Genomic DNA, 19,024 nt, shown 5'->3' on the forward strand with positions numbered 1-19,024 from the left:
ATGTTTATATTTTAATACAACATTTAATGCTTGAAAAATGAAAGATAAGAGTTTTGTTAGTTTATGGTCAATATCATGTCGCCAATTATAGAGTTGGATCTTCCAAAAACAATTAATTCTGGTAACATGTTGATTCAATTATAACGATATTTTTTAGTCTCGAATAGGTCCAAAGAGGTCGGGTCTATCAAGGCCCATATTATTAAAAGAAAAAGTTGTATGTAGTTTTAGAATTGAAGAAATGGGCCGGCCCGAAATCATTGAATGGGTATTGGACTATTGGGTGATGCTTTATTGCAAATTTGCAATTGCCCATTTTTATCTTTAAAAAAAAAAAAAAAAAGGAAAAAAAATCCAATACAATAATGTCTTAACGTGTATTACGTACACAAATTCATTTTTTCTCAAATCAATCCATGAAATCACATCCAAACATCTCGAAATCGTCAATACATATCCAATGAATCACTGGTTCACCAAAAAAAAACAGTTTTGGATGGTTAATCAATCAATTTTTTCACTTTTTTTCACGAAGACCGTTTAAGTTTTTGTGAGCGTTTTAGGTTTTTACCTTTATTTTTTTGCCATCGAGCGTCTCGCGTACCTACCGTATGTTAAGACATTAGCGTACAGTAACTGCACCTCAAAAAAATAAATGCATCTTATATTTCTTTTTTTTTTTGAAGAAAACTAAAGGATTTCATTAAAATGTATGTTTACATATAAATTTTTTATAATTGAAAAAAAAATAGAAGAGACACTTGTTTTAATAAAAACCAACCGCAACCGACCCTCATAATCGTCCCTGACAACGGTCACCCATATCCGTAACGATAAGTGAGTTCAATAAAAGACGCGGGTATTTAAGAGAAAATTAAAATATAGAACAAATTAAATCATTCATTTTGTAATTTTGAAAACTTTCATAATATAAGAAAACTAGTTTTTATTCCCCGTATTACAGGGGTTGTGTTTATTTTTCGTGTCTAATATTCAATTTTTTTTTGCATTTTAATTTTATGTATTATAAAAAATTTAATAATATACTTAGGGTTTGATGAATAAATAGTTTCACAAATAAATGACATATTATAACCCGTTTAAAAGCTATGGGTTTGGTGAGACCTATGACCCGCTTATTTCTTTTTACTATAAATTGTTTTCTTATTATAAATAAAATATTTTTCTTAAAAAAATGGATATTAATATTTAGTATATTCCTACTTTATAAGATTTGCATATCAAATACTTTGTGAGATTTATTTTTATAATGGTGAGATTTATAACTTGTTCAAGGTTATCTACGTATTGTGAGACCCATACCGTGAATTCTGGACAAATGCACTTGAAGCTTTCATTTGCAAATAAAACAATATGGTGGCTTTAGTAAATGTAAGAAACAATCATAAAGCTTTTAAATGTTACGTTTATTTACGGTGGTTGTTTTATATTATTCGTTTCTAATATTTATTTATGTTTTGAATTTTTATTTTTTTGTTGTATGAAAGTTAATAATATACTTATGGTTTGATGATAAATTGTTTCACAAATAAATGAGATGTTATAACCCGGTTTAAAAGTTATATGGTTTGATGAGACCCAAAACTCGTTTATTTTTTTTTACTATAAAACTGTTTTTTTATTATAAATAATATCTATCTTTTTAAATAAATAATATATTAATTTTAAGTATATCCCTAGTTTATAGGATTTTTATATCAAACATTTGGTGGGATTAATTTTTAATTTAATGAGATGTTATAATCCGTTTAAGAATTATATGGGTTTGATTAGACCCATACCCATGAATTCGGGTCAAATGCATGAGAAACCTCCATTTAAAAATCAAGAAAATCTGTTGACTCCAAAAAAATAGGGGAGCGACTACATCGCGACACCTAGGATTTTATTATTTTCGTTTATATATATTATAGATAGATGATTGAAATGAAGTATTTTAATCATCTATTGTGATATTAAAAAAATATGAACAAATTTCTTTTATTATAAAACCCACATACATGTAAACTAGGTATTTATATTACTTAAGCATAACCGACATACGTGTAGCTATACGTTTGTTTTTTTTAAAAGAAACAGATGAACAAATTAGTTTAAATATTTATATGCATAACAATAAAACATACGATGGAGTAAAATTTATAATACATGCCGCCATCTTATTACTATGAACCGTGTTCGAAGTTGGAGTCCTTACTCCTAAGTTGAAACCATACGAGAAACGAAAGTTGAAGTCTTAAATGGACAATCACGTGTCTTTTGAAGACTACATGTTGATAAGTTTCAATAAGATATAAAAGATATATAAATCAATTGGTTGGTAATCAAAACTTGTTGTAGTAGTATAATGATCAATGAAAGATCTAGGTTGTTTCGCAAGACCATATGACATAAAAATGTCATATGTAGGCATTTGTCGAGTCTTCAATGGGTTGACATGGCTTTATATATGTTGCAATCTTCCAAAACACACACCACACACACACATATATATATATATATTGGTTTGTATTAGCATGGGCATTCCATAGAGAGTGGTGGCATGTGATACTATCATCTCTCTTTTTGACGAGTTTTGTCATACTTTAATATGATATTTTCATGTCTTGTTAGGTTATAATTATCCATTTAGCATATCTAATTTCTATAACATATATATCTTTAGTTTTTAGTCGAGAAAACAAGAAGGATGGTGATGATCGAGTATCCAGGATGGATTGTACTTACGTGAAATTTGATTAATCAAACAACCTTTTCAAGAGAATCAAGTCTTAATATCTTAATGTACTTAACACGTGGTAACTTTACATACATACGAAACTATCATGTGTATGCTTTATGTACACAATCGAGTAATTAAACCAAACACAAGGTTGATATGAAACTAAAAGTTTGAGACTCATTTACGCTATATTGTTTTTATATACTCGGTAATTCCAAAAGTAGGACGTTATAAATTTTTAGGTATAGTGTCTATATTGTTTTTTTAATGAAGTCAGTATTGTCTATCTCTTTCACTCGTACTTTTAATTATGATGTAGTGGTAGGAAGATTGAGTTCTTTTATGAAGACCCGGGTTCGATATCCACAGATAACATTTTGAGGAGGGCATGAGTGACTCAATAAATAAAGACTTAGATTTTTGGGATATCCAGTTTAATCCTGAGGGCTTAAGTTAAGGGGTTCGTGTGGCTAGGTTAGGCTAGCTGACTGTGGTCTTTTGTCATTTGTTCATCTCGTATGAAATACCTAGGCAAATATCTGGTTGATCATTTAGTCGCTAAACCTTTTTCCATTATACGCATTGTTTTAAAACCGGAATTTTACTCGTATCGGATTGAGCTAAAAAATGGTACACTCAGTTGAACCAGGTTATACCGGGAGGTTCAATCGGTTGAGTAGTTACCTTATAATTTCCTATAAATGCAACTCCAACTTAAAAATAACCCAAAAGTAAATGATTTCATAACAAAAAATAATCCAAAAGTTAATCTATATTAAAAAATAATACTAAAGCCCTCAATTTTTAAAAAATAGTCATAAAGTTTACACGTTCGAATGTTAATTGTTGAGTTAAAAGTAATTATGGAAAAATATGAGCTGCAAATATAAAAAATTTCTCGTACTTAAAACCGGTTTGCCGGTAAAAACCGATATTTAAAAAAAACCGCCGGTACAGTGTTATAGCAAACCGGCCAAAATTACCAGACTTAAAATACCGACATGCTATGCGAAATCTGGCTTAACCGACCGATTTTTAAAACACTGTTTATACGTATAGTATACCGTGGTTATTTTTAGTTGCACATGAGAAAGCTACCTACCACCTACCCACAATGAAGTAGGTGGGAATGTGGGATGGGACATAAATTTAACTAGGTTTTATTTATTTATTTTAATTTAAATACGTTACTTTTGTTTGTGGGATTCCAAGAAATTATAGCACGTGGTATTAAAGAAAGGTATCTGTTTAATATGAGTAAAGTATTTGAGTATGTATATTAATCACGTATCTCCATTATAGTGTTCATTAAATACCGCATTTGTTAGTTACTGAAAATATAACAAATAATTATACGTGTCGAATTAGATCAAGAGAGTAAATAAAGATATAATGAACATATAATTTTAAGTTGTTTTTCTTAGTAAGATAACACATATTTTATACACTTCTCGACATTTCATAGAACTCAATATAATATTATATTAGTTTTAAAAAGGGAGAGACACATGGCGAGAGGACCATCTCAAGTCTATAACAAAATTATAAGTTTTGAAAGACGAGATAGTCGGAAAACTCAAATTCGCCGGAAAAAAAGAGGTCGCCGGGAAAACGAGGTCACCGGAAATGGAGGTTGTGTGTTAAAAATAAAATTTTTGTTTTACCCACTCAACTAATTTGAATGACATTTTTAGTCCAAAACATTAACGAGGTTAGTGTTCATTTAGACGGTGAGTGGTACAGGAAAATAGGGTGAAAGTTGAAAGTGATGGGTGACAAATCAAAAGTTGAGAGTGTTATCTATCAATGAGGGAAAATTGGGAGTATTAAAAACCAATATCCCTTTATAGAAAAGCATAAATCAATCGGTGCAGAGATTGAAAACGATCAAAACCAAAATCTCTTAACCAATACGATACTTGGTGGAGCATTTGAAGATAATTGAATGGGGTTATTATTAGTTTTGGAGATGAACACAAAGATACTTTCTTTGATTCGATTGTTTCGGTGTCTTTTTATGATTTTCATCTTGTAATTGTAAATTTTGTTTAAACTATATACATAAAAATCCTTTATTTTTATTTATTTAGTATGTATTTGTATTTGTCCCTTCCATAAAAAGCTAGTGATGGAGTGGTAAAAGAAAGACTTGATGTTTCATGTGATCCTTGTTTGATTCCTACCCCAACATTTAGTTTCAACATTCTTATCTCAAGCATTTAGTTTCAGTGATACCAGAGTGATGACAAAAGACTAGACGAGTAGGCGACGTTCAGCTCCGATTAGCAAAGGACCGTAGAAACTTTCTAGTTATGAATCAGGTATAGAACCAATAGGCGACGCTTGGTTACAATTTAGGATCCGCTATTATATGTTTGCTCTAGTTTTTGTTGTTTTTGATGTTGAAACGGTTTTTCTTTATCCATGGGCAATGAGTTTCGATGTATTAGGTGTATCTATATTTGTAGAAGCTTTAATTTTTGTGCTTATCTTAATTGTTGGTTTAGTTTATGCATGGCGAAAGGGAGCATTGGAATGGTCTTAGCTCCCGAATATTCAGACAATAAAAAGAAAAACGGAAAAATTGAGATAGTTATGAATTCCATCGAGTTTCCCTTATTTCATCGAACAACCCAAAATTCAGTTATTTCAACCACATTAAATGATCTTTCAAATTGGTCAAGACTCTCTAGTTTATGGCCGCTTCTCTATGGTACCAGTTGTTGCTTCATTGAATTTGCTTCACTAATAGGCTCACGATTCGACTTTGATCGTTATGGACTAGTACCAAGATCGAGCCCTAGATAGTTAGATATTTGAACTGGATGAGTTCTATCTCATCGCATTGTCGTGCCTTCGGATGAGTGTTCACGAGCGCTGGCATTAGGTAAGAGTTTTCCCTTGATCGAAAGACGATTGATCTCAATGTTATGAATTTAACCAGTAGCTCATTTAAAGAATTCGTCGACAATTAAAAAAAAAACTAAAGAAGAGTTTTATTTCTTCTTTTTTGACCAACAAACCTTTTCTTTTCCACCTTAAAATCTATTAAATCTGTATTTGCAAGGATTTAAACATACCACTTTACTTTTTTGAAGGGATGTTTCATTTTGGTGAGTGGACGTTACACCATATCACTAGACCAACATAGCTTTAAAATAAAGGTTTATTGGATTTTAATAATCTCAATTATATGGTATTGGTCGATAATAATCCTTATTTAATTTATCGACACCGACGGTCCCAAATTTAAAAAAGTTCCCCCCTCCCAGTGCCCCCCCGGTTAAAAATGACTTAACGGCGTTATACTTTTTACCGATTTTCAAACTAATGTTTTAGGGATTTTGATCGGAATAAAGAATATGAATCAATTTAAGTAAACTTAGTTCGAAACGGTGTTCCAAACAACGATATAATGCTTCAATTCGAGTGTTCGAACTTACAGTTAACAAAAATCAAGCCGTTTGGATCATCGATTCGGGCTAAGTTTTACAAAAATCGATGCGTATAACGCCGTTAAGTCCTTTTTAACGAGGGACCATTAGGACCAACTTTTTTATATTTGAGACCGCTAATGACGATACAATGAATAGAGATCATTACCGACTAATACCATGCAATAGAGATTATTAAAAATTCCAATAAACCTAAAATGAAATACAATAATTTAATAATATTTGTGTATTTATTTAGCCTACAAATAAACACACTTTATCCAGATTCCAGAATGAATATATATATATATATATATATATATATATATATATTAAAAATCAGAGAAAAAGGAGTAAAATGTCCTTTAATATCTAACCGACGGTTTACTTTTCTTTATTCACCGATCACCTTCATCACGCTAACTCATTAACGTACTTTCATAGCATTAGTTGCCTTGTTCCATTCCATCTACTCTCAAAACTCATCTTCCTTTGCTTTTTACCAAACCCTAACTTATTATTATTATTATTATTATTCAAATTCATCTGCTGGCCGGATTTTCAGGTATGGCCTCTGTTTTATTATTATTAACTATCAGTCTATCACGAGCATCCTGATTGATACCGACATGTTTTTACTTAGTATAGTTTACACGTGTAAACAGACCGGAACGTTAAGTGAACTGTTCGTGAACCGTTAGGTTGGAAGTTTGTTTAGGTTCTTTTATTTAAATAAACGAACTAACATGAACTAATTTATTTATTTAGTTTTGTTTAATTATGTTCGTGAACGTTCGTTTATGATTGTTAGTTTAAGTCCGTGTGTTTATGTTTGTTAAGTCTGTATAACTTAATTATATTTGAAAATAATTTAACATGGATTAGACTTCAACTGGTGTTTGTCTAGAATTGTTTATTTATGTTTATGTTAATGTTCGTTACTACGAATGGACATAAATGAACACGGACATATTTATTTTCTTAACGGACGAACATGGGCAAGAAAATTGGTTTGTTTAACAATTTTTTGTTCATTTAACTAAACGAACGAACATGAACGCATGTTTTCTGTTTATTTCATGAATGTTTGTTTATGTTCATGTATTGGTCGTGTTTGTTGGCGTGTTTATGCAATTATGCTCATTTTTTAATAAAAATCTTTTTAACGAACAAACATAAACAACAAATTTGGTGTGTTTAATTGTTCTGTGTTTGGTATAAGTTAAATGAACGAATATGTTGGTCGTGTTTGTTTGGCCTGTTTATAGGCCGCCTAGTACTACTAGGATTGAATATTGTAAATAAAGTTTACGGCTTTGATAACGTATTTTGAACTTTTTTTTTGTTTGTTTAATTGAGCAAACGAACGTGAACACGTGTTTCGTTTGTTAATTGATGTTAGTGAACGTTTGTTTATGCTAGTTTGTTTAAGTCGGTGTGTTTATGTTTGTTTAATTCAGGTAACTATGCAAATTTATTGTTTTTAAAAATAACTAAACATGGACTAGACTTCAGCTCGTGGTCGTTTAGGATTGTTTATTTATTTCCGTTTATGTTCATTTTATATTTGTTTATTCAAGTTCATGAACTGTTAGGCTAATTTTTCTAGCAAACGAACATAAACAAACACGAACATGTTCAATCAAACAAACATGAACAAGAAATCGGTTTGTTTAATTGTTCATGTTCGTGTTCGTGTTCGATTAAGCAAAAAGAACAAAATTTTTGGTTCATTTAATTAAACGAATGAACATGAACACATGGTGTAAATTTAACTATGTAAGTTTTGTTATTTTAAAAAATAATTAACCATGTTTTAGACTTCAATTGGTGTTCATTGTTTATTTATGTTCATGAATTCTTAAATTATTTTTTTAACGAACAAACATTAAATGAACACGAACATGTTCATGTTTTTAATGAAAGAACACGAACATGCTCTCGTTTGTGTTAGTTCGGTTCGTTTACATGCATAAAATTGAATATCGTAAACAAAGTTTACGCCTTCATAACGTATTTTGTGTTTTTAAGTTGTAAAAAGTATTTTAACTTATGGAATATTTGTTTTTTGTTTTTTTTGCAAGCCTGCAGCATGGATTCACATGTCCGTTCATTACTATCAACAGCAGATCCAGAGACTGAGTTCGTAGACCAGATAGCATTATTTGCAGCCCTTCTATGCGGCTGCATTGTTCTCGGTCATCTACTTGAAAATAGTCGATGGTTAAATCAATCAATCACCGCCCTTCTGATCGTACGTTACTAATTCGGTATATAATTATGTAAACAAGTTTTACGATGAAAATTGGTTTAATCTGTTTATGACAGGGTTTAGCTACCGGATGCGTTATTTTACTAACTTCTGGTGGTAAAAGCTCCCGCATATTGGAATTCAAGCAAGAGTTTTTCTTTATTTATCTCCTTCCGCCTATAATATTCAACGCTGGGTATGTATGCATGATTCGAAATAACATATATGTGATAGTGTCTTAATATATTTTAATATTATATGATTTCTGACTTACTGTTATATTATTTCAACAGGTTTCAAGTGAAAAAGAAGCAGTTTTTCCGCAATTTCATGACCATTACTTCATTTGGAGTTATTGGTACTCTGATTTCATTTGCCATTATATCGTTCGGTATGTTGTTATATGGTTAAACTAAACATCTATGTGTTTTTTGTATTTTTGTAGGAAGTGTTTATTTGATTTAGGTTTATTAGACTTTAACTTGTTTTTTTTGGTTCAGGTGCAATGCGCTTGTTTCCTATATTGGATATTGGTTACCTCGAGCTCAAGGACTATCTCGGTATTTATTCTTTTTCCTCATGTCTCCAAAGTTTAGATGAATTTTTCATTTTTAAGACTTGAATATGTAATATATACCGTTAAAATCTTATTAAATGTCATATATACCCAATCTAAACTTAAAATATCATATATAACCGTTTTATATGAACGTTTACTTTATGACAATTTTATCCTTCTCAAACATATTACCTTTTTAAACCCTGATGTAATTTTTGTGAATATATTTTTTGCTTCGATCATAGGTTAGTTTGAGAACTCTTTTTAATTAAAACGAAAATTTCACTCACATGCAAATTTGATTAGAGTGTTCTTTTTCTATTTGTAAATTACAATTTCTGAAACATTGAAATTCTTTTTAATTCTAGTAGTGTTATATAAAATTCAGTAATAATATCTATTTTTAGGTCAGCCACACAACTCTAAAATATGTATCTAAACCAAATTAAAAGAATTAAACTTTTTATCAATCAGTTATAAACAAATAATATCAAAATATAAATAAAACCTTTATTATCCGTCTTTTACCAACACAACAAGAGTTTTGGAATAAAAATAATTTTATTAAGTTAATAAATAAAAAAACAGTTAAAACAGTTAAGGATTTGAAACTAGTACATTATTTGCTAACCTTCTCATTTAATTTTTATTTATTTGTTTATTTATTTTATTTTTCATTTTGACTTCGAGAAGCACTTGGAGCCATATTTTCCGCAACAGACTCTGTTTGCACCTTGCAGGTACATGTACTTTTACTTTGTGATCCTTAAAAGTTAATAATAATGTCTTAACCAAAATGTTACCTTGTGATTAGGTGCTTAATCAAGAAGAAACACCATTATTATACAGTCTAGTGTTCGGGGAGGGTGTTGTGAATGATGCAACATCGGTTGTACTTTTTAATGCCATCACAAAGTTCGACTTATCTGACATGAACTTCTATATCGCTCTTGATTTTACTGCTAATTTTCTTAAATTGTTCGCGTTAAGCACCGTGTTGGGAGTTTTTGTAAGTCTTCATTTATCTATATACTTGGCTAGTATTTGTTTGCTAAAATTATTATTATAACCGTTTATGTAGGTTGGACTGCTATGCGCGTTTATCATTAGAACGTTATATTTCGGAAGGTACATTGCTACTATATTTCATTTGGCGTGTATTTTATGCATGGCAGCAAAAGTCGCTAGGGGAGTACTCAGAGAGTACTCGAATATGGTAAATATAAATAAAATTTGTTTTTGGATATTATATATATGTAAAATATCATAAGTTTACGATATTTTATAACAAAATAGGTGAATATCAATATAAATAAGAGAACTACATTTTTAAATAATAAATTATTCTAAAAATTACTAATAATTAGTTAAAAAAAATGATATCTGTTCTTTAATATTATAGAAAGAAATACGAATTATGTTTTAATTTTTTAAGTCAGAATCGGCCCAAGTTCACACATTAGATGTGATTCTGACTAAGGTTGAGCACATTCGATCGATTCTTAGCAACTAGGCGGAGTAAAAGAAACTCACCTCGGCGTCAGACCTTGTAGCGAGTTCTCGGGGAGTTTTCGGTCTTTTACAACATTGATTTTATGCTAACGTATTTTGTCAATTTTCACTTTTTCAGGCATTCAACTGACCGTGAAGTAGCTCTCATGATGCTCATGGCTTATCTTTCGTACATTACAGCTGAAGTAAGTGATTGCTTTATAATGGCTCTAAGGGTAGTTTGGGTAATTTGTCACAAAACTAACTTTTATTCGCTTCAGGTGTTTGGTTTAAGCGGAATCCTTACTGTATTCTTTTGTGGGATTGTAATGTCTCATTACGCGTGGCATAACGTCACTCATAAATCACAAGTGACCACAAAGTGTGTAATCATCTCCAAATTTCCTTTTAATAATAATATGAAAATATTTAAGCTTAAGTTGTGTGGTTTGCACTTTGTAGGCATACTTTTGCAACGATGTCATACATTGCAGAGGTGTTTATTTTCCTGTATGTCGGTATGGACTCTTTGGACGTTGAAAAATGGAGGTTTATTAACGACAGGTAACCGTTGTAAGTTGTAAGTTGTAACCAACTTTATTAACCGAGAATCTTTTTTTTTATTTTTTTTTTATCCGATTTTTCAAAATTTTTAATTTTTCAGCCCTGGAAAATCAATATGGGCAAGCGTTATACTGCTTGTTCTGATTATGGTTGGAAGAGTGGCTTTCATATTACCTCTTTCATGTATCTCTAACTTTATCCTGAAACGGAGGGACGGTAATGAAGAGATCGGGATGAAACAGCAGGCAAGTAAAAAGTATATATAAATTTCTTAGATTTATCGGATTACTCACTCATTGTAACGATAATGTTTTTATCGTAATTTTTTTTACAGATTACAGTTTGGTGGGCCGGTCTAATGCGAGGAGCTGTATCGATTGCGCTTGCGTATAAGAAGGTAAACTCGGTAGAAAAATTAATAAACTTTAAATATATTTTTACTTATTTATTTTTATAATATGTTTGTAGTTTACTGGATCTGGACAAACAATTCAGCCTGCAAATGCACTTTTGATCACCAGCACCATTACTGTTGTTCTTTTTAGCACTGTTGTAAGCATCTCAATCCCTTCATAATAATATACTTTATGTACCAATTTTTTAAAAAATATTAGAGGGTCAAAATGGGTCACTTGAAATTCCACCTTGTTTATTTTCGGGTCAAAATGGGTAGACAAATTTAAAGAAATGTGGCAGGTTGCGGGTCGGAACGGGTTTCGGATTGGAACGGGGTTGGTTCAGGTTTTAGCTCGGATCAAGCTTCGAGCCGACACGAGTTTTCGCACGGGATGGGCTGGGTTTCGGTTTCTTTTTTGGTCGATTTCGGATTCGTTTTGGTCGGGTTCTCAGTTTTGTTTCCGTTCGGTTTTAGTTTATTAGTTTCGTGTTGATTGAATTTTTTTTGGTTTTGATCGGTTTGGTAGATTTTGGTTTTTTGGTCCGTTTTCGTAGATTTTTCTGTTTCGGTTCGATTTATCGGGTTTCTTCTTTTTATTTTGAACGAGGAAAATGGAAGAATCATTTTAGTTTTTTTTTTACTTTATGTATATTTTGAGTTAATGATTTTTTTATTATTTTCTTTGATTTTTTTGGAGGGATCCGACCCGTTTCGACCCGGACCCGTTTGACCCAAACCAAAACAACCCTTTTTTAATTGACCCGTCCGAACCCTAACCTGTTTCGACCCATGACCCGTTTTGACCCAACCCGACCCATTTGCCACTCCTACAAAAGATATTAATTTAAGGTTTAAAAACGGTCGTCTGCAGGTATTTGGGTTGCTGACTAAGCCGCTAATAAGGAAGTTGTTACCTCAGTCAAGCCAAACTGAACCGTCGAGCCCGACGACATCATCAATGCCACTTTTAGGAAACGGGCATGATGATGATGATCCTGAAAATGGGAATCATGGAAGACCTCTAACAACTAAATCGAGTCTAAAGATGCTATTAAACAGTCCTACAAGTACGGTTCATTACTTTTGGAGGAAGTTTGATGACGGCTGGATGCGCCCGATTTTTGGCGGTAGCGGGTTTGTGTCGAATGCGACCGGGACCCGCGACATGAATGTAATTCATTGACTTGTTGGTTTAGACTTTTGTACATAGTAGGAATGCATGGACACTAGGTTACCTTACAAACTTATGTACTCATTTCTAGCTTTCTAACTATTTTTGGATTGTTTTTACTTTTTACTCTAGGTTACATATATTTTTGGATTGTTTTTACTTTTTACTTTAGTTGTGCGATTTTAAAGCTAATTTGATGCATTGTTAACAATAATACATGCTGTTAGATTTACTATTCTAATAAAACAGGGTTTTTTTGGACACTTGTCATTCACACAAATCGTCTGTGCTCCATCAGTTTTTCTCAAACCTTCCTTTAGATGGCTCAATCGAACCCTCTTTCTCCTTAAAAAATGGGTGATCGCGCAATCATTTTGGATGACAACTGATGGCGCCACCCCAAATCCACCACCGGCACCCCAGGAAGTAAACTAGAGAGAAAGAAACACAACTCATTTCTTATTATAATATTTTTTTGTTTTTTTGTCTTTATTTTTCCTTATTGTGATGGTAGACAAAAAAAGTTGATTAAATTTTATATTTTTTATCACTTAAATACTCTCAAATACCTATTTATTACCTCATTCTTAGTAAGATTTCGTTAATTGATTTATCATTTTAGAATGTATAACTCCATAAATATCCATGTCATGTGCCATTGAAAATATTGATGGTAACTAATTACCAATAATATAAAATGATACTATATGGTAAATTTTACATATAGTTTATTTCCTCTTTAACGTATAACATAGAATTTACTCCATAAATATCCATGCCTAGTGCAATTGGAGATACTTTAGGGGAACGGGTTCGGTCGAACCTGTACAAAATTTTGTTTTAGTGTTATATATTAGTGTATTCTGACATCGAACCTGTAGAAAACCCAAATCTAAGTAATAAACAATCAGTCGTTCCCTTCTCGAAATTTTTAGAACTCGTAAGAAAAAGTTTCTGACTGCGCTACTGGCTGGTAACTAATTATACTAATTACCAATTTATATTAAATCATAAAAAATGGTAAATTTTACAAATAGTTTATTTCCTCTTTTGGATTAGACGCTCCAAACAACCGTTAGTCTGTTAGCTTTATATAACAAAACAATACTACCCTCACCTGGGCCCACCAGGGGTGTAATCGTAAACTCAATCAACTTCAAACTCTTTGAATCAAAGTGTCACAATATAATTCGTCCAATATTTCACATGGACGAAAATACCCTTCACCACTTCAGTATATAAATATCGTTATTATTATATCCCTCAACTGTTTCAACAATACCAACTTGTTCATTGTTTCTGGTAAATAGACAATGGTGGGGTTAAAGAAGTTGTGGTGGTTTGAGAGTCAAAATAATATGATCACAAGAAACTCTTCATGGCTTAAGTCAACTCTTGAAGGTACACACACCAATGACCAATACCATTATTCTTGTGTTTAGAAATTTAGATTCATTGTTTCTTCTTAACTCTTGTTTCAGTTCATTATGGTTTAATGTGTGCATGGGTCGGGTTGGTTTCGGTTTTAGGCAAAAACCGAGAAAACTGTACGGTTTCGTTTTTCGGGTTTTGGATTTGAGTTTGACATTTGGGCTTGAAAGTTTTGGACCGATAAAATAGATGGCAAAAATGAATTTGGGCCTAATTTTTTTGTTAGTTGATAATAAATTGATTTTAGACATGGGATAATTAATGGACATTTGGGCTAAAAATATTTTGGTTAAATTATATATTAAAGTAATATAAATTACTTAAAACTTAAAATAAAAGATATAAATATGTAAGTTTTTGTGTTTGGATTCATTGTTTCTTCTTATGGGTGGTTCGGTTTTGGGCTAAACCGAACCAAAAACCAAAATGTGGGTTTTGCGTTGTTTGAAAACAGTCCTGTTTTGGTATTTTTGGTTCTTTGTTTTTTCGGTTTTGCCATTTGGGCTTGAGAGTTTTGGGCTGAAACCGAAATGTCGGTTTTTGAAAACCATTAGCTTTTGGTTTTTTGGGTTTCTGGTTTGTCTTGGGTAGAAAAGAAAACGTTGGCCAGAAATAACGAATTTGGGCATAATTTTTTTTGTTAGTTAACGTATTTGGGTTAAACTATATATTAAACTACTACAAATTACTTAAAATTTTAGTTACACGCAAAACCGAACCGAAATTTGATTTGGTTTTTTCAGTTTTAGTTACACGCAAAACCGAACCGAAATTTTGGTATTAACTAAACATTAAAACCAAACTGTCGTTTTTTTCCCAGCTTGGTTATTTCGGTTTACAGTACTTAAAAATATAAATCGAAAAGTTTGATTCGGTTTTTTCAGTTTTAGTTACAAGCAAAACCGAACTGAAATTTTGGTTTTTACTAAACATTAAAGCCAAACTGTCGTTTTCGGTTTACAGACTTATAGTTACACACTTGCACCCAAAACAGAAACCAAACCAAATTTCGGTTTTTACAAAAACATTAAAACCAAAACGTCGATTTTGTTTTGGTTTTGTTATTTCGATTCATGCACACCCATATAGTACTTGCAATTAATGACTAATGATATAAATGATGGTTCACAGAGCTAGATGAAAAGACAGAATCCATGCTGAACTTGATAGACCAAGAAGCAGATTCTTTTGCAAAACGCGCAGAAATGTACTACACCAAACGACCCGAGCTTATCAAGCTAATCGAGGATTCATACCGAACCCAACGGGCACTAGCTCTACACTATGATAAAGCCACCAAGTTTGGCTTCGACTCAAGTACTCGCCTTTTTACCCAGCACCAAACTTTTCGACCGATCACTGATGAGGACAAATCGTACGACAGTTATTCTGAGTCAGTTGACTTGTGTCATGATCATGAGTCTAATGAATCTGAGACCGATGATCATCAAACACGCGAGGTTATGAATCTTATGGAAGAAATTGATAGATTGAAAGAAGAAAACAAGATTCAAAAGATAATGTTGGTTGAAAAAGATGAAGAGAAAAGAGAAGTAATAAGACAGTTGAGTTTTTGTGTGGATTTTATCAAGCAAGAGAATTTAAACCTTAGAAAGATACGTGCTTACAAAATGCAGGTTAATAGTGGTAGCATTTTCTCAAGGGTATTTTGGGAAAAGATGTTTTTGTGACTAGTGTAATGTTCATTTTGTAGATAGATCATATACCACATTAGTGTTTTGGTTGAAAGTGGTAGCATATGTGCTAGTTGAGTGGTTTGAGTAACGGGTTCGGGTCGAATATAGTTTTGACCCGTTCGAATGTTTGTGACATACATCATGTAACATGTATGAATTTTACATAGTGATGTAATTACTGGATTTGCATCCTTTTTGCAGTTTAATTCCTCCTCCTAGGAGAGCAGAGCCTGGTGTTACCAGATGAGTGATAAAAAGTTACATGTTCTGACCTGAATCAAAATAACCGTTTTTAAAAATTTGCATATATTTTTTATCTTCACATTATATTATTTATTCAGTTCATGTAGTACACGAGTTTCTTTTTTAGTTCTGGTAATTTAAATGTAAATCATTATTCTATTAACAATATATGATAAGTTTATTTTTTACTGTATTGCGCTTAATTATTAAAGGTTAATAGATTTTCTTATAGTATGATCGTTATGATACAATTACGTTCTTAAATCAATAACAGTTGTCGAAATTTTGAATGTTTTGTACTTATAAAATTACATTTGTTAAACTTGTATTGTACACGGGTACCTATGTAACCCGCCACAACTTGAAAAGTGCAAGTCTCCATCTCTTGACAAACACCACAACTCCCAAAATCCCAATAAACCCCGTCGTGAAACCGCTTGATACAGCGTAAATCCATATCTTCTCGACATTATCATCATGATCGTCATCGTCATTGTATTCATCTTCTTCGACTTGATCAGTACGGCTGCAACTCTTCGGTAATGGACTTCCACAAAGCCCGTTATTGCCAGCATATATCCAAGGTTCCACGAGTGTCTGGAGTTGCATTCCAGTTGGTATCCGCCCCGATAAGTTGTTGTATGACAAGTTCAAGTGGCTAAGAAAAGTCAAAGACGACAGACTCTGCGGGATCATCCCTGAAAGATTGTTTGCAGAAAGATCAAGGGACATTAACGAACTCAAGTTTCCGATTTTATCAGGAATCCTGCCGGTGAGATGATTGTTCGACAAGTTAAGACCGAGCAATCCTGAAAGATACGTCAAGCCCTCGGGTATTTCTCCAGCCAGATTATTATTCGAAAGGTCCATGTTGACAACGTAGCTCATTATGGTTGTATACTCAAGTGGTACTCCTCTCATTATCTGGATCAAACTCTGCTCAAACCCGCCGAAGAAATATAGGTTGGAGTCGCCTCCAGTCATCCCTCGCAAGCTTTCGAAACATCGATGGATCGACCCTGATAGATTGTTTACTCCAAAATCCATGATTTGAAGTTGTGAGTTTTGACACAATTGTTCGGGAATTTGGCCGGTGAAGTTGTTGTTATGTAGCCTGAGGACAACCAGGGATTTGATATTTTCTCCGATCCATTTCGGTGGTATGCTTCCAGAGAATCCGTTTTCCCCTAAATCCAAAACGTCTAAACTTGTGCAATTCGATAGCGTTTCTGGAAGTTCGCCATGGAAAGTATTGTTGTTTAGATGTAACCATCTTATGGACGAATCAAGTGATCTTAGAGAGCTTGGAATGATCCCCGACAGCCGGTTGGAACTTAATATCATGACCATCATTTCACTGAAGTTTCCGAAACAATCTAGAAGATTCCCGGACAACATGTTTCTAAAAAAGATCGAGGATGACTAAATCGGTAACGTTACATAACGAATCTGGAATCGACCCATTGAAAAGGTTGTTCCTAAGAAGCAACAGTCTTGACACTCTTGCATAGTCCGCCAACCGTTCCATAGAAGGCCCTAATGGCTCCGTTGGATCGGCTGGCTTGGGTGTCTGGTTGTATGGAAGATTTGTCAGCAGCCCGTTGAGAAAGTTATGGGAGAGATCCAGTATCGGAATAACAGGTAGCTCGTGAAGCCAGTTAGGAAGCGGTCCGTAAATGCTAGTGTTTGAAAGGATCAGAATTGTCAGATTCTTTTGTGTTTGAATCCATGGAGGAAGTTCTGATTCAATTTTGCAAGATCCGAGCATGACGTTTCTTATTTGAAAAGGCGGTGTCCAATCTGGTGAAATCCCAAAGTTCAAAAAGTAGTTTGAGGTTGCAGCCAAATGTATTAAGTTTGATGTGTTTGCAAAATGTGCTTCGGTGACTACACCAGATAAAGAGTTGTTGGATATATCAAGAAACCGAAGTTTCGAAAGCTGTCCAATGGAATCCGGAACAGACCCGTGTAATAAGTTTGACGATAAATCAAGAAACTGAAGCTGTGACATGTTTCCTATGGATAATGGTATTGAAGACAATGAATTGAAGTTCAAATACAAGATCTCTAGATTCAATAACCATCCGATGGAAAATGGAATCGTCCCCTTTAACAAGTTTTTGGATAAATCTAGTCGTCGTAACAACACTAGATTTCCTAGTGACGAAGGAATCGAACCCATTAATTGGCTTCCCGTTAGAACTAACTCCGTTAAACTCGTTAAGTTTCCTATAGATTCCGGAATGGGTCCTGTCAACAAGTTGTAATCAAGATACAATACTTTTAAGGCTGTAAGCCTTCCTAGAGACGTCGGGATGTCGCCAATTAACTTGTTCTCGCTTAAAAGCAGTCTCTCGAGTCCATACCGGCTGCAGCCAGACGTGTGGTGAGTCGGCCTTCCATGTAATTAAAAGAAAGATCCAAATGTTTTAACTCGCAAAGCCTCCACACCCCGGTTTCTTGCATACCCGCGAATCCATTGCTTGCAAGATTTAGCTCAACAATGTTTTTCATAAAAGGAATAGTGGAATTTATAAGAAATGTATGGTTGATATATTTCATTGATACAAACTAACTGATACAAAGTTAATATATAGACAATACTGGGAAAAGAAATGAGCTAATTCTATGGTCCTAGCTAAAATCAAGGATCACAATCATTACAATTATATACATTCTAAATATACATATGGCTGAGATTGAGCAATGATGTAGCAATATTCTTTATGATTTGATTATGATTTGGTAATATTCCTTATACGCCCCCGCAAGATGGAGGATCCATCGGATACTCCGATCTTGGATCGATTTCGAAGAAAAGGTGCGCGTGCCAACGGTTTGGTGAGCATGTCCGCAAGTTGATCTTGTGAGCTGATGTGAAGGACCCTTAATTTACCAGCGGAGACTTGTTCCCGAACAAAATGATAGTCAAGAGCGATGTGCTTCATTCGGGAATGATACACGGGATTGGCACAAAGGTATGTCGCTCCCGTATTGTCGCAAAACAATGTCGGTGTTTGAGTTGTAGTGAGACCCAGTTCAT

At 33.1% G+C, this 19,024-nt stretch overlaps 1 protein-coding gene and 1 pseudogene across 3 annotated transcripts; both read left to right on the forward strand.

Moving 5' to 3' along the window:
• Positions 1-6,595: 6,595 nt before the first annotated feature.
• On the forward strand, positions 6,596-12,767 carry LOC143627075 (sodium/hydrogen exchanger 3-like). Of its 2 annotated transcripts, none has more exons than XM_077096971.1 (15): positions 6,596-6,742; positions 8,269-8,431; positions 8,506-8,624; positions 8,722-8,819; positions 8,929-8,988; positions 9,681-9,727; positions 9,802-9,996; positions 10,069-10,115; positions 10,618-10,684; positions 10,760-10,860; positions 10,941-11,042; positions 11,143-11,287; positions 11,377-11,439; positions 11,511-11,594; positions 12,311-12,767. In XM_077096971.1, the coding sequence occupies exons 2-15, from the start codon at positions 8,270-8,272 to the stop codon at positions 12,620-12,622; spliced, it is 1,602 nt and encodes a 533-aa protein (XP_076953086.1). In that variant the 5' UTR covers positions 6,596-6,742; position 8,269; the 3' UTR covers positions 12,623-12,767. The 2 variants fall into 2 exon arrangements, with proteins under 2 accessions (XP_076953086.1, XP_076953084.1); XM_077096969.1 differs by having other exon boundaries at positions 6,598-6,742; positions 8,262-8,431.
• A 1,156-nt stretch (positions 12,768-13,923) lies between these two features.
• Positions 13,924-15,732, forward strand: LOC143627044 (protein NETWORKED 3A pseudogene; annotated as a pseudogene). The gene is made up of 2 exons (XR_013152530.1): positions 13,924-14,011; positions 15,173-15,732. The product of XR_013152530.1 is annotated as a protein NETWORKED 3A pseudogene (transcript).
• Positions 15,733-19,024: the final 3,292 nt, after the last annotated feature.

Source organism: Bidens hawaiensis, unplaced genomic scaffold (assembly GCF_021521415.1).
Source record: "Bidens hawaiensis isolate Kalapana, Puna unplaced genomic scaffold, B.hawaiensis_p1.1 tig00004595_1, whole genome shotgun sequence".
In the NCBI taxonomy this organism is placed as follows: Eukaryota; Viridiplantae; Streptophyta; class Magnoliopsida; order Asterales; family Asteraceae; genus Bidens; species Bidens hawaiensis.